This window comes from Heptranchias perlo, chromosome 41, assembly GCF_035084215.1.
Source record: "Heptranchias perlo isolate sHepPer1 chromosome 41, sHepPer1.hap1, whole genome shotgun sequence".
In the NCBI taxonomy this organism is placed as follows: Eukaryota; Metazoa; Chordata; class Chondrichthyes; order Hexanchiformes; family Hexanchidae; genus Heptranchias; species Heptranchias perlo.
The window spans coordinates 540,387-556,377 of NC_090365.1; the positions used below are offsets into that span (position 1 = coordinate 540,387).

The 15,991-nt window shown below is 52.2% G+C and overlaps 1 protein-coding gene across 3 annotated transcripts in view; it reads right to left on the reverse strand.

Moving 5' to 3' along the window:
- LOC137305887 (dapper 1-like) overlaps positions 1 to 4,511 on the reverse strand; it is a 48,974-nt gene extending 44,463 nt beyond the window's left edge. For 2 of the 3 annotated variants that reach the window (XM_067974824.1, XM_067974823.1), the window contains exon 1: positions 4,136 to 4,511. In XM_067974824.1, the coding sequence (XP_067830925.1) occupies positions 4,136 to 4,396 (261 nt within the window). In that variant the 5' untranslated portion in view covers positions 4,397 to 4,511. The remainder of the gene's footprint in view (positions 1 to 4,135) is intronic. The other variant, XM_067974825.1, reaches the window with a different exon arrangement.
- Positions 4,512 to 15,991: the final 11,480 nt, after the last annotated feature.

Sequence of the window (15,991 nt, forward strand, 5' to 3'; positions counted from 1 at the left end):
CACTCCCTCAGCCTCGCCTCCTCACACTCCCTCAGCCTCGCCTCCTCACACGCCCTCAGCCTCGCCTCCTCACACTCCCTCAGCCTCGCCTCCTCACACCCCCTCAGCCTCGCCTCCTCACACTCCCTCAGCCTCACCTCCTCACACCCCCTCAGCCTCGCCTCCTCACACCCCCTCAGCCTCGCCTCCTCACACTCCCTCAGCCTCGCCTCCTCACAACTCCCTCAGCCTCGCCTCCTCACACTCCCTCAGCCTCGCCTCCTCACACCCCCTCAGCCTCGCCTCCTCACACCCCCTCAGCCTCGCCTCCTCACCCTCCCTCAGCCGCACCTCCTCACACTCCCTCGGCCTCGCCTCCACACAACCCCCTCAGCCTCGCCTCCTCACACCCCCTCAGCCTCGCCTCCTCACACCCCCTCAGCCTCGCCTCCTCACACTCCCTCAGCCTCGCCTCCTCACACCCCCTCAGCCTCGCCTCCTCACACTCCCTCAGCCTCGCCTCCTCACACCCCCTCAGCCTCGCCTCCTCACACTCCCTCAGCCTCGCCTCCTCACACCCCCTCAGCCTCGCCTCCTCACACTCCCTCAGCCTCGCCTCCTCACACCCCCTCAGCCTCGCCTCCTCACACTCCCTCAGCCTCGCCTCCTCACACTCCCTCAGCCTCGCCTTCCTCCTACAATCTACAGGGTTCTAAAACCCAGGCTTGGTGTTTAGGAAACAGGAACAGGAGGAGGCCATTCTGCCCCTTGAGCCTATTCCGCCATTCAATTAGATCATGGCTGATCTGTATTTTAACTCCATTTACCCGCCTTGGTTCCATAACCCTTAATCCCCTCACCCAACAAAAATCTATCGATCTCACTCTTGAAATTTCCAATTGACCCCCAGCCTCAACAGATTTTTGGGGGAGAGAGTTCCAGATTCCCACTCCCCTTTGTGTGAAGAAATGCTTCCTGACATCACCCCTGAACGGCCTGGCTCTAATTTTAAGGTTATTCCTCACCTTTTCTTGTGCTCTTTATATTCTTGGTGGCACCCTGCATCCTGGGCCTTGGGTTTCTGAGAATAAACAGTAATACAGCAAACAACAACACCCTGCATTTATATAGCGCCTTTAACATAGTAAAACGTCCCAAGGTGCTTCACAGAATTTGACACATGAAGAGATATTCGGACAGGTGAACAAAAACTTGGTCAAAGAGGTAGGTTTTAAGGAGTGTCTCAAAGGATAGAGAGGCGAAGGGACGGAGGGGTTTAGGGAGGGAATTCCAGAGCTTAGGGCCGAGGCAGCTGAAGGCACGGCCGCCAATGGTGGAGCGAAGTGGGGATCCACAAGAGGCCAGAATTGGAGGAGTGCAGAGATCTCGGAGGGTTGTTGGGCTGGAGGAGGTTACAGAGATGGATGGGTGAATGGGACTTGGTACGAGTTTGGATACAGGGAGCAGCCTCTCCTCCGACAACAGGATGGTGTTTGGCCTGGCACCAAGGTGAGCCTTCGATCACTGTGCTCGTCTCCAGGCAACAGATATCAGCCTCGATATCAGAGAGATATCCTCCCTGAGTCTGTGTGTAGATTTAGATTTGAAGAGGTGGGAAGCAAGAGTCAGGCAATAGGTGCCAGACTGGACCAGATGTGGACTCTCTCTGAACATCTGCTTTGGACTCTGACCCGCCCCCACCCCCCACCCTACCAACAATCTGTGAGATTTACCACTTACTCCTCCTCTCTTACTATTATGAGAATATAATTGATTCTCACCCTCAATTTTCTCCCCTCCTCTCCTGAAGGAGCTGCCTTTTGCTGGGGGTACACGCTGGGCACATAACCCCCTCTCAGGGGTCCACTCGAGTAATAAATGAGTCTAGACATTTGAGTGTCTGCAGGAAATTCAGCTGTGTTGGGCTTCACATGCCATATTTATTAAAGATAGCTCTCAGCTCCCCACTCACCCAGAGTGAGGCCGTTCAGGGGTGATGTCAGGAAGCATTTCTTCACACAAAGGGGAGTGGGAATCTGGAACTCTCTCCCCCAAAAAGCTGTTGAGGCTGGAGGTCAATTGAAAATGTCAAAACTGAGATTGATGGATTTTTGTTGGGTGAGGGGATTAAGGGTCATGGAACCAAGGCGGGTAAATGGAGTTAAGATACAGATCAGCCATGATGGAATGATGGAACAGGCTTGAGGGGCTGAATGGCCTCCTCCTGTTCCTATGATTCATCCCTGCCGCATTATTTAAAGGTTACACAGGAAATGGCCGCCATGGCCAAGAACTTGACATGAGAGCAAACAATCAGGACACAAAGTGGGCAGAGCCTCGTGTGTCATATCAGGTAAACAAATGGTGCAAACACCATCCCATGAGCAGCCATGCGGACATTCGCTTTGTACAATACAACAACCTGCATTTATATAGCGCCTTTAATGTAGTAAAACGTCCCAAGGCGCTTCACAGGAGCGATTATCAAACAAAATTTGATACTGAGCCAAAGGAGAGATTAGGACAGGTGACCAAAAGCTTGGTCAAAGAGGTAAGCTTTAAAGAGCGTCTTAGAAAGAGGCGGAAAGTTTTAGGGAGGGAATTCCAGAGCTTAGCGCCTACACAGCTGAAGGCACGGCCGCCAATGGTGGGGTGAAGGATGTGGGGGTTGCGCATGAGGCCAGAGTAGGAGGAACACAGAGATCTCAGAGGGTTGAAATCACAGCTCTTCTCGTTTCCTGAAATTGCTGACTCGTTTTGCCCTTGTCCCCTCTCCTGAAAGCATTCAGCCTCGTGTGAGCCTAGGTAGCGGGCTATTTGACTGTGTGGGGCATCACATCCAAACCACATCCTCACGCAGAAGTCTTGAGAACACGGGCTGATTTTCAGTGGCGTCCTGGCTTGGATCAGAGCAGGGACCGAAACCTCGCCTCTCCCCGGCTTGTACCCCACCGAGCAGTGGCTTCGCCCGCTGAGGGGAGAGAGGAGGAACTTTTCAAGGGGCAGGCGTTTGGCCGGTAACATAATGACATCATCACCTTGCGGTTCCCTCGTTGAACTCTCCCTGTTTTGCAATGATACCATTTCGGTAAACAATTTGCACCCGCCCCTTTAAATTCCACATTATCTTTTGGCCTAGTTATTTCATTCTTAAAGGGAAGCGTCTCTGTCTTGAAAACACATCCCTCATTATTTAAACTAACTGAGCTGCCCCTTGTCAGGCATAAGGCAGGGACATCTCTTCACAACATTGTGTTCACAGGCATGTTAAATTATCATCTTTAAAAGGAAGCTGCCTGCTTTTTTTTCACAACATAATATTAACATTTAATTGGTTTTAAATCTCTGTAAAAGTGCTGTAAAATATCCCTTATGTAATTTGCAAAGTATGTTATTTCAGAGGAAAATCTGGCACATGTTTGGAACACCTACAGAAACACACCTTTTTACACTGAAGGTTTTTAACTGTTGGAGGCAATTAAGTGGTAACAGAAATTAGGAATAACTGTCATGGAATCATAGAATGACACAGAAGGAGGCCATTCGGCCCATCGTGCCTGTGCCAGCTCTTTGAAGGAGCTATTCCAATTTCATTTTAAGAGGGGGGTGGTGTTATGGTTTTATGGGAAGGGGTAGAGTTAATATGCTGATTCGCACATTGTAGCATTTAAATATTTAGAGGACTTTTTTGAAATTGTGCTACAGCTATAATTTTTTTTCTATTTTTAAACATGGGCTAAGATCGCCTCTCTCTGGACTTTCTCGTCACGTTTACAAGAGATCTCAAGAAACACTTCCCTCTGTGCTGAATCCCTCAAATTATGGTCAGAGGGACTCAAACTGTCTAAAAGTCCAGCACTTGCAACTTGAAACAAGAAAAGGTCAGACAAAATACTGAAAACCAACATTTGCGTCAGTTGCAATGTCACACACAAAAAATAAATCACATTTTTGGAAGCTTTCAGAGCCAAATGTTTGTAACAAAAAAAAGATTAATTTGCGGGGGGGGGGCAAAGTGTCCTTTGCAACAGGACCTGATGGGCTTTCGATGTTGCTAAATGTAAAATGTTCTGCCTTTCTGGTTATGATTAATGCCGGTGATCAGGGAGCCCAGAGATGAGAGGGGGGAGAGAGAACGGCAGAAATCTGCACTCACCAGATGCCTTCTGAGACTGTTTCCTTCTGCTTCCCTGAAGCCAGGGGCGGCATAAAAGCTCTCTTCGTCGTTTAAATCCCAGTTTAGCAGGAACGGATCCTGCTCCCGTCTGCTCCCGGCGATCTGCAGAGCCTCTTGTACCAAATATTCCTGCCTTTGCCTCAGGAATTGCAACTCCAAGAGGCCGGCCAGGCTGGCTTCCAGTCGCTCTTTATTCCTGCTTCGATCCAGGTTCACAGGGAAAGAAAAAGCCGGGAGCATCTCGTTATTTGAGCTATTTCTTTCTTTCTCTCTCTCAGTAGGATGTATCAGCCCGGCAGAGTTTCCATGTGGCCCGTTTTAAGACTGTTTCCCCAGCAATTGATACAGTCTGTGTGTCTTACACTTTTTTTTGGTCAATTTCATTAGGGGAAACTGACATGTAGAGAGGACTGTGTCACTCAATCGGTCATTAACATACAAGCCCCGTCCCCCCATTCCCTCTGATTCGTCAGTTCCCCTCTCTCATTACATCACCCTTCAAAAGCTTAGACCCAGGTCCTTATACTGAGCCTTTGGAATGTCTATTTTTATTGCCCGTGCATTGTTAAATGTGTCTGTGTGATTATTACTTCCTCTCCCTCTCTCTGTTTTGTTTCTTTCCTTGCTCCTGTCTGCAACTTGTGTGAATTTATCCACAGTTTTTGCAAACGAGATTGCTCTGAAATTGTGGATTAAATAAGCGGGAAGGAGCGTGAATGCAGAAAGCTTAATTAAAGGAGATACGTTTATTAAATGAAAGCTAGTTTGCCTTGAAATCAATGGTGCTGAAAGTATCTTATCAACTGAAAGCTTTAACGCTTCAGGCAGGTCGATGCTGAGGGAGGGAGGGAGGGAGCATGACTCCTGTTTGGAGGAGATGCCAATTGTTTCATGGGCTAATCCAGAAAGGACCAAAAATAGGAAACAGCTAAGAAATCTGCTCGAAATTAAATCAGTACAAAATAATTCCATTAGCTCAGTGTCCCAGGCAAAAAGCTTTCGGTTCAAATTAAACTATTTTAAAAAATAATTAAATTACACACTTAAGGAGCACAAATGCATCTTTTCTCCCCTCCTCTGCTGAAAGACACTGATTCTCACTGGTTTACTGCTCCCATGGGCGCCTGCATTCTGGTGCCTCACCCAAATGGCCATTCTGCCACACGTGAGTCCAGACAGTTGAGTGTCAGCAGGACAGCCTCACAGTCGAGCCTGATCCTATCCACGCCCGAATGCACACTTTCCTGTCTGTGTCACCGGACAGTGATCGGAAGCCTCAATTTTTAAAATGTCATCCTTGTTTTCAAATCCCTCCATTGCCTCGCCCCTCCCTATCTCTGTAACCTCCTCCAGCCCTACAACCCTCCGAGATCTCTGCGCTCCTCCAATTCTGGCCTCTTCCATCCTTGATTTCCATCGCTCCACCATCGGCGGCCGTGCCTTCAGCTGCCTGGGCCCTAAGCTCTGGAATTCCCTCCCTAAACCTCTCCGCCTCTCTCTCCTCCTTTAAGACGCTCCTTAAAACCCGCCTCTTTGACCAAGCTTTTGGTCACCTGTCCTAATATCTCCTTATGTGGCTCGGTGTCAAATTCTGTCTGATTTACCCTCCTGTGAAGCACCTTGGGACGTTTTACTACGTTAAAGGCGCTATATAAATGCAGGTTGTTGTTGTATTTGACAGCAAGCATCATTGGATAGTGACCTGGCTGATTCTCCCCTCTCTTGCACAGCATTTATTGCCCATCCCTAATTGCCCTTGAGAAGGTGGTGGTGAGCCGCCTTCTTGAACCGCTGCAGTCCGTGTGGTGACGGTTCTCCCACAGTGCTGTTAGGAAGGGAGTTCCAGGATTTTGACCCAGTGACGATGAAGGAACGGCGATATATTTCCAAGTCGGGATGGTGTGTGACTTGGAGGGGAACGTGCAGGTGGTGTTGTTCCCATGCGCCTGCTGCCCTTGTCCTTCTAGGTGGTAGAGGTCGCGGGTTTGGGAGGTGCTGTTGAAGAACTAACTCAGCGTGGGCCGAGGACTGAACCTAGACCTTGTGGCTTATTCCTACACCAGGTGACAGAGGTATATTTCAGTGCAGATGCAATTCACATGTCCCTGAACTTGGACAGTGGGACATGATTTATCCAAACAGTTTGCAGAAACCTCCTGTTAGATAAGTAAATAATTTCATATCAACACGATCTCATTGAATGGTGGAGCAGGCTCGAGGGGCTGAATGGCCAGCTCCTGCTCCTATCTCTTATGGTCTTATGGTCAGATCGGTTCTGATTACTGCATTAAATGAAATTACCTGAACACAGAAACTGACATGTAGGCTGATGGAGTATTTATACATGTGACACACTGGGATGTCCAGTCAGATTGGACAGTCAGTCGGTGCAGGAGGTATTGCCATATACTGGCCTCCTACTGCATGTGCAGCTTTTGCACATGTTCAGGTGTGAATATTGATGTGATTGGATGTGTGAAGAAAGAAACAATTTGGTGGTGAAATTGATCTACATTAATAACGTGAAACGGGCCTGTAACAAATCGCCAGCCAGTGTGAGACCGTCCCTGATATTCTTTACAATTAAAGTCAATTTCACATCCTTTGAAGAAAGACCTGCATTTATATATCGCCTTTCACAACCTCAGGACGTCCCAAATGCTTTACAGCCAATGAAGTATTTTTTTTGAAGTGTACTCACTGTTGTAATGTAGGAAACATGGCACCCAGTTTGCACACAGCAAGATCCCACAAACAGAAATGAGATCATGACCAGATAATCTGTTTTTAGTGATGTTGGTTGAGGGATAAATATTGGCCCCAGGACACCGGGGAGAACTCCCCTGCTCTTCTTCAAAATAGTGCCATGGGATCTTTTATGTCGACCTGAGAGGGCAGACGGGGCCTCGGTTTAATGTCTCATCTGAAAGATGGTACCTATGACAGTGCAGCACTCCCTCAGTACTGCACTGGGAGTGTCAGGTTATGGATTATGTGCTCAAATCTTTGGATTGGGGCTGAATCTATAGCGAGGGCTGTGATTGGGGAGGAGGGCACTGTCAGAACTGAATCCAGCTGTGAGAATGTTGACATAATCCGGAGCTCCCGGCGGGGAGCGGCACAATCCGGAGCTCCCGGCGGGGAGCGGCACAATCCGGAGCTCCCGGCGGGGAGCGGCACAATCCGGAGTGCCCGGCGGGGAGCGGCACAATCCGGAGTGCCCGGCGGGGAGTTCCACAATCCGGAGCTCCTGTCTGGGAGCTGCACAATCCGGAGCTCCCGGCGGGGAGCGGCACAATCCGGAGCTCCCGGCGGGGAGCGGCACAATCCGGAGCTCCCGGCGGGGAGCGGCACAATCCGGAGCTCCCGGCGGGGAGCGGCACAATCCGGAGCTCCTGTCTGGGAGCTGCACAATCCGGAGCTCCCGGCGGGGAGCGGCACAATCTGGAGCTCCCAGCAGGGAGCAGCACAATCCGGAGCTCCTGTCTGGGAGCTGCACAATCCGGAGCTCCCGGCGGGGAGCGGCACAATCCGGAGCTCCTGTCTGGGAGCGGCGTTCGTAGGCAGCGCACCTGAGGAAATCCCGGGCAAGCAGGCCATGATTTCGGGTCCATTAATTTTAATTTTTTTTACTATCGACGGATGGAAAGCGATGAGGTATTCACCCGCGATCTCCCGAGGAGCAACGCACTGTAACGGCGGCTCCCCTGTGGGAGCTCTGGACCGTGGGAGCTCTGGACCGTGGGAGCTCTGGACCGTGGGAGCTCTGGACCGTGGGAGCGCTGGACCGTGGGAGCGCTGGACCGTGGGAGCTCTGGACCGTGGGAGCTCTGGACCGTGGGAGCTCTGGACCGTGGGAGCTCTGGACCGTGGGAGCTCTGGACCGTGGGATCACAGGTTCTGGAGAGAGAGTTGGGGGGTGGGTGGGTGTTGAGCAAAGAAATGAAAAGCTAGAGAAATTATATCAATGAAAACTTCTCAAGCAAAAAATCCTCATCCTTGACTTCAAATCTCTCCGTGCCCGAGCTGAATAATCTTCCTCAGCCGACATGCCAGACTGCATCCTCTGGAACTCTCTCTCCCAAAAGGCTGTCGATGCTGCAGGTCAGCTGTAGCTTTCAAGACTGAGGTCAATAGATTTTTTGTTAGGTGAAGATATCAAGGGATTTGGAGCAAAGACGGATGAAGTTGAGGTACAGATCAGCCATGATCTAATTGAATGGCGGAACAGGCTTGAGGGGCTGAATGGCCTCCTCCTGTTCCTATGTTATTTTTGACTCTAGTGTGGTCTCTGCTCCCTCCGTTACACCATTTTCACTCTCCCCTCTTCCTCCTTGGTGTCTCCCTCCCCACCCTCACCCTAAAGCTATCCTTTGCCCGAGGGGTGATATGCCGATGTAGGTCGCGACCTCGCACGGTTGGCAGGTACCCGAGAGCAAGTGCTGCAGTCCAATGAAAGCACTTCGATATCGTACCGGTGGCATCGAGCCCTGATTTCAGTGACTAACCTACTGCCGCCCTCAGCGAATCCGGTAAGTTTACCTCCGGTGGTACAGGTAAGGGCACCGTGCCCAATATCGAATTGGCTTCTAAAGACGGGCAGGTGCCAACTACGACCAGCGTTCAATCGATGCAGAGGGCACGTGCCAGGGGTTGTAGGTGCCAATGGCCTGTCGGGAGTCGGGAGTCGGGAGTCGGGAGTCAGTCCCTCCTCATCTGATGGAGCAATCACTTTGACGCCTCGTGATGACGGTGACCTTTGTCTGACCCTCGGGCGCAGGCCAGAACGGCGCCTGTGACCAAGTGATGATCTGCAGCTGGTGCAGCATCAGGCAAGAGAACCACTGTCGGGGGACCGAGAGAGGGGGGCGCGAGGGGGACCGCGAGGGGGACCGAGAGGGGGGGCGCGAGGGGGGGCGCGAGGGGGGGCGCGAGGGGGACCGAGAGGGGGGGCGCGAGGGGGCGCGAGGGGGACCGAGAGGGGGGGCGCGAGGGGGACCGAGGGGGACCGAGAGAGGGGGCGCGAGGGGGACCGAGAGGGGGGGCGCGAGGGGGACCGAGAGGGGGGGGCCCGAGGGGGACCGAGGGGGGGGGGCGCGAGGGGGACCGAGAGGGGGGGGCGCGAGGGGGACCGAGAGAGGGGGCACGAGGGGGACCGAGAGGGGGGGCGCGAGGGGGACCGAGAGGGGGGGCGCGAGGGGGACCGAGAGAGGGGGCACGAGGGGGACCGAGAGGGGGGGCGCGAGGGGGACCGAGAGGGGGGGCGCGAGGGGGACCGAGAGGGGGGGCGCGAGGGGGACCGAGGGGGACCGAGAGAGGGGGCGCGAGGGGGACCGAGAGGGGGGGCGCGAGGGGGACCGAGAGGGGGGGGGGCGCGAGGGGGGGCGCGAGGGGGACCGAGGGAGGGGGTGCCTCAGACAGGGCTTCGGTTTAATGTCTCATCTGAAAATTTCTTGTGTTAATTTTCTGCCCTCTTTACCCTGAAAGATGCCGACTGTTTCGAGATTCAGTTCGAAAGGGAGCAGTCAGCCCTGAGCCTAGACACTGACTGTCAGCAAGTCATTGCTCCAGAGGGGGTATCAAAGCTGTGCCCTGATCCTTGACCCTCCCACACGACTGGGCAGGAGTCCTGGGTGACCTTTTTTTAACGTTCCCCCCACCCCGGTGCGGAGGTGCTGAGGCCAAATGTAGGCCCAACTGCCCAGATTGGCTAACTCAGCACCGAGACTGAACCCGTGACCTTAATGCACACTGGCCCGGGGCTCCACAAGGGGTTAATGCAGCTGCATTCGAACAGGAAGTTGTTGTCCCCCAGAGATGTAATTTGTACCAAGATACTATCATTAAAAAAAAATCCTGTCAACCTAATAAATCTCACAGCAGAGGCAATAAATGGTAAAGGACACCAGATACTGAGAACCTAAATGCCTGGCTGTGATTTACAGGCAGTGCAAACGGTGTGTTTTTAAAAAAATAAACGACAGGATCATTTTTTCCATTTGTTCAACGTCTCAGTTTTATCTTTCGACACTTGGTCCTGTGCCAAACAGTGAATGTTCACAGAGAGAGGCGACAATCAATATCAACTCCTTGCAGTTTTCATCTCTTTCCTTATCAGAAGCTCTTTAATTGTTCTTAAGTGTCCGTGCCGTAATCAAGTCCACGTGTTTCACCGCCTCTACCCCCCTTCTCCCACCACCCCGTCCCGTGGCTCAGCGGGTAGACGCACTGTCTGGACTGGTGCTGAGCCAGACGGAACGGGAGGCCTTCAGGTTCGAGTGGTCTCGGTGCCCCTGGGGTTATGGAGCAGAGAGAAAACCTCCTGATCAGGATCCAGTGACCCTCCCCTACCTCCCGCTGGAAAGTCCACCTGTGTGGGGTACTGATAAGATCAGGCTTGTCTGTGAGTCCCCCTATAGTCAAATAGCTGGCCAACCCTGACCGTCTGGGCTTGCACTTGGGAGCAGCAACAGACGTTAACCGTTTACTCCCGCACGAATCAGTGCTTTCAGGAGAGGTGGGGAGAAATATTTTTAAATAATAGTGGCTGAATGGAGAGCTTTCACTAATGCTATGAATGCTGGGATAGCTATGCCTCCATAGTTTCCCCTCGGCCTCCAGTGAGAAAATGCAAGAGAAACGCAGTGAATTACAGACGGGTGCAGGCATGAGATGGCAATCCTGAAGCAGGAGGTAAGGAGACCTCGATCGAACACATCGACTCCCTCAGAACATGGCAACAGTTGGCCGTTCTACACCAGCACTCCCTGATCTGACCGACATCCCTCCCATGGCTCACTGCCCTCAGCCTGTTCACCACCTATTGGTGAGTCAGTCGGTCGTGGCTCAGCGGGTCGCACTCTCGTCTCAGAGTCAGAAGGTCGTGGGTACAAGACCCACTCCAGAGACTTGAGCACAAAATCCAGGCTGACGCTCCCAATACAGTACGGAGAGAGTGCTGCATTGTCGGAGGGGCTGTCTCTCAGATGGGATGTTAAACTGAGGCCCCGTCTGCCCTCTCAGGTGGATGTAAAAGATCCCATGGCACTATTTGAAGAAGAGCAGGAGAATTCTCCCCAATGTCCCAGCTAACATTTATCCCCCATTAGCACCGGAAAATAGATGATCTGGTCATTATCATATTGCTGTTTGTGGGATCTTGCTGTGTGCAAATTGGCTGCCGCGTTTCCTACATTACAACAGTGACGACACTTCAATAGTACTTCACTGGCTGTAAAGCACTTTGGGACGTCCTGAGGGTGTGAAAGGCCCTATAGAAATGCAAGTTCTTTCTTTTCAGCGTTGAGCTCCCAGTGCAAAAATAAATAATTTGTATATTTCCACACGACAGCAGAATGCTCGAGATAAACACCTTCTCACGCAGAACAGTCAGCTCTGCTTTTCATTAATCAGTGTCCAAGTTCATACCTTGGAGCAGAATCTTGCCCCTCACATTCACTGGCATTCAATCGGACAGTGCCTGGTGCACAAGCCCTCAACAAGGCAGCATTCTCTTTCCACAGTACTGGTCCTCTGCTGCTCTGTTCCAGCTTTGAAATGTTGGAATCTCCCTTCTCCTCCTGACTATTGCTGCTGCATTTTCTCCACCGACACAGGCAGCCCTTGGGAGGGATAAATTCAGCCAGAGATCCCGCTCTTGATCACTATCCAGTCAGCCCCTGTGAGGGTGTCACGACTGGGCTGTGAGGTCCTCCATGGTCAAATAGCCTGTTGACACTCACTCACACAGGTGCAATCGCAGGGAGCTGTGTGGTACAGAGTGAGTCCCTGGCCTTTCACCTCTGGCCCTGGCCCTGAATCCAGCTCCCACAGTTTTCCATATTGTCCACAGGGACTCATTAGGGATGGGCTACATGAAAGAAAGACTGACTTGCATTTATATAGCGCCTTTAACGACCTCAGGACGTCCCAAAATGCTTTACAGCCAATGAAGTACTTTTGAAGTGTAGTCATTGTTGTAATGTAGGAAACGCAGCAGCCAATTTACGCACAGCAAGATCCCACAGACAGCAATATGATAATGACCAGATAATCTGTTTTAGTGATGGTGGTTGAAGAATAATTATTGACCAGGTCACCGGGGAGAACTCCCCTGCTCTTCTTTGAAATAGTGGCCGCGGGATCTTTTACGTTCACCTGAGAGGGCAGACGGGGCCTCGGTTTAACGTCTCATCTGAGAGACGGCACCTCCGACAGTGCAGCACTCCCTCGGTACTGACCCTCCGACAGTGCGGCGCTCCCTCGGTACTGACCCTCCGACAGTGCGGCGCTCCCTCGGTACTGACCCTCCGACAGTGCGGCGCTCCCTCGGTACTGACCCTCCGACAGTGCGGCGCTCCCTCGGTACTGACCCTCCGACAGTGCGGCGCTCCCTCGGTACTGACCCTCCGACAGTGCGGCGCTCCCTCGGTACTGACCCTCCGACAGTGCGGCGCTCCCTCGGTACTGACCCTCCGACAGTGCGGCGCTCCCTCGGTACTGACCTTCCGACAGTGCGGCGCTCCCTCGGTACTGACCCTCCGACAGTGCGGCACTCCCTCGGTACTGACCCTCCGACAGTGCAACACTCCCTCAGTACTGACCCTCCGACAGTGCAACACTCCCTCAGTACTGCACTGGGAGTGTCAGCCTGGATTTTGTGCTCAGGTCTCTGGAGTGGGGCTTGAACCCACGACCTTCTGACTCAGAGATGAGAGTCCTTCCCCCTGAGCTATGACTGACAGGGGGACCTGTCGATCCATCACTGGCCCAGCCACCTCTCCATTTACACCCCGAGCTGGGCGGGCTCCCGAATGCTCAGTGGGAAGAGACTGCGGACAACCAATGCACACAGACGCCATTGGTCCCAGCTTCCACATCCTGGTCTGTGTGGCAGTAACGGATACTCCAACTGCCCTCAGCGTCCCTGGGTTCGGGAGCGGGAGAATCAGCCAGGGTTCTTGGCCCCGATCACCATCCAGTGATCCGAGCTGCAAAGAGGGTGTGCGCGCGCGGGTCTGTGCGAGCACGCGAGTGTGCGCGTGCGGGTCTGTGCGAGCACGCGAGTGTGCGCGCGCGGGTCTGTGCGAGCACGCGAGTGTGCGCGCGCGGGTCTGTGCGAGCACGCGAGTGTGTACCCTTGTGAGACTCAAGTGAGGACAGGATCTGGCTTGCTCGTGATGCCCTCCACAGTTGAACATCCCACTTGGAGGAGGTGAAAGAACTGGAAACATATAAGACTGTGAAAGTATTTCAGTGTGAGTCCTGAACATAGGGACCCCTCTGCACACGAATACCGAAGTCACAACCAGACTGTGTGGAGTTACCACTTGTCTCTATTGTACTCGTTATGCTTGGTCATGAATGATTTTTCTAAAATATATTCCTCTCCTGAAGGCATTCACCCTCCCTGGGGCAGGGCCCCACTGCCCGCCCTCCAGGAACCTCTCTCCCAAGTGCCCATTCATCACCCACGAACCTAGGAAATTGGCTATTTGGCCAAAGGCAGCATCACAACTAAGCATGCTTTCCCCTGACATCCATGTGCACTTTCCAACAGTAGTCATTCAATAGCCAGCAGGAGTGAGGAGCCGGCCAGGGAGCCCAGGGCCAATTGTACACCCACCCACCCATCTCTTCCCCTCCTCTTGCCCCAGGTGTGATCAGCTATCTTAACACAGGCCTGGGGTGTGCAATCCGGAACCATCCAGGTCTGCATGGCTCAGCCGCAAACCAGGCGGTGGATTTACTGACTGGGAAATGCCAGCCTGTGTGTACCAGAGATCTCGCAGCAACCATTCACTTCAGGTAGTCTGTACACATTGTTAACAACTTGCAGTTATATATTGTCTTTAACGTGGTGAATTGTCCCAAGGTGCTTCACGCTGGTCCCCGAACGCCTCCATTTAAAATTCTGGTCTTTGTTTTCAAACTCCTCCTTTGCCTCACCCCCTCCCTATCTCTGTAACCTCCTCCAGTCCTACAACCCTCCGAGATCTCTGCGCTCCTCCAATTCTGGCCTCTTGCGCATCCCTGATTTCCATCACTCCACCATTGGCGGCCGTGCCTTCAGCTGCCTCGGCCCTGAGCTCTGGAATTCCCTCCCTAAACCTCTCCACCTCTCTCTCCCCCTTTAAGACCCTCCTTAAAACCTCCCTCTTTGACCAAGCTTTTGGTCACCTGTCCTAATATCTCCTTATGTGACTCGGTGTCAAATTTTGTTTGATAATCGCTCCTGTGAAGCACCTTGGGACGTTTTACTATGTTAAAGGTGCTATATAAATGCAAGTTGTTCACTTGACAGGGTCGATGCTGAGAGGCTGTTTCCCCTGGCTGGAGAGTCTAGAACTAGAGGGATTATCTCAGGATAAGGGGGTGACCATTTAAGACTGAGATAGAAGTATTTCTTCATTCAGAGGGTTGTGAATCTTTGGGATTCTCTACTCCAGAGGGCTGTGGATGCTGAGTCGTTGAGAATATTCAAGACTGAGATCGATAGATTTTTGGACTCTAGGGAAATCAATGGATACGGGGATCGGGCGGGAAAGTGGAGTTGAGGTTGAAGATCAGCCATGATCAGATTGAATGGCGAAGCAGGCTCGAGGGGCCGAATGGCCTACTCCTGCTCCTATTTCTTATGTTGACATGTTGGCTACTGGCAGACAGCAGCTTCTCACTATCAAATCAGGAGGTTTAACAACTGGTATTTATTTTACTGTTTGGTGTCAGGGACTAACTAAGTCCAAAAAGTTGACGCAGCCGAGGGTTAATGACAATTGTGGGCCTTGATTTAATCAGTGAGGTGACTGGAGGCGGCTGAGTGGATACTGAACCTCTACTGACCTCTCGTGGCTGTACTGAGGAGCTGCACGTTCAGCCAATGCCTGACTCAGTTATTACAACAACTTGCATTTATATAGCGCCTTTAACGTAGTAAAACGTCCCAAGGCGCTTCACAGGAGCGATTATCAAACAAAATTTGACACCGAGCCACATAAAGAGATATTAGGACAGGTGACCAAAAGCTTGGTCAAAGAGGTCGGTCTGAAGGAGCGTCTTAAGCTGTGAAGCGTTTTGCGACGTCCTGAGGTTGTGATAGGCGCTATATAAATGCAAGACTTTCTTTCTTTCTTCCTTCTTTCTCTAAAGGAGGAGAGAGAGGTGGAAAGACAGAGGTTTAGGGAGGGAATTCAGGGCCTTGGCGGCTGAAAGCACGGCCGCCAGTGGTGGAAAATCGGGGGATGCGCAAAAGGCCAGAATTGGAGGAGCGCAGAGATCTGGGAGGGTTGTGGGGCTGGAGGAGGTTACAGAGATAGGGAGGGGGCGAGGGCCACGGAGGGATTTGAAAACAATGATGAGAATTTTAAAATCGAGGTGCTGCCGGACCGAGAATGATTACAGGAGCGATCAATTGTCTCTCTCATCTCCCCACCCCACCGCCAGCCCCCTCCCCCGACTGGGGGGGTTTGACTCTTTGTTGGGGTATAATTCAATGAAGGAGGCTCCCTCCGGTACCTCACCCAAAGGGCCATTCTAGGCAGTGATCATCAGCAAGCTACTTGACCATGGGATGAGTGGGGGAGTACAGACTGTGGCATCGAATATGATTTATGTTTGGCTCAGTACCACACCAGGTGATGCATTTACCCAGGGAGCCATTTGGGGGGGCAGCCCACGTCGTTTTTTTGCGATGACCTGTCCAATTCGCATTAAAAAAGTGGACTAAATCGGACCGATTCTCAAATTCCCAAATTCACTGTAAACACCAGAATTGGCCCATGTTTAGAATTGGGCCCATTGCTTCAAATTCGGCCCTGACCTTTTTTCAACTTCCTG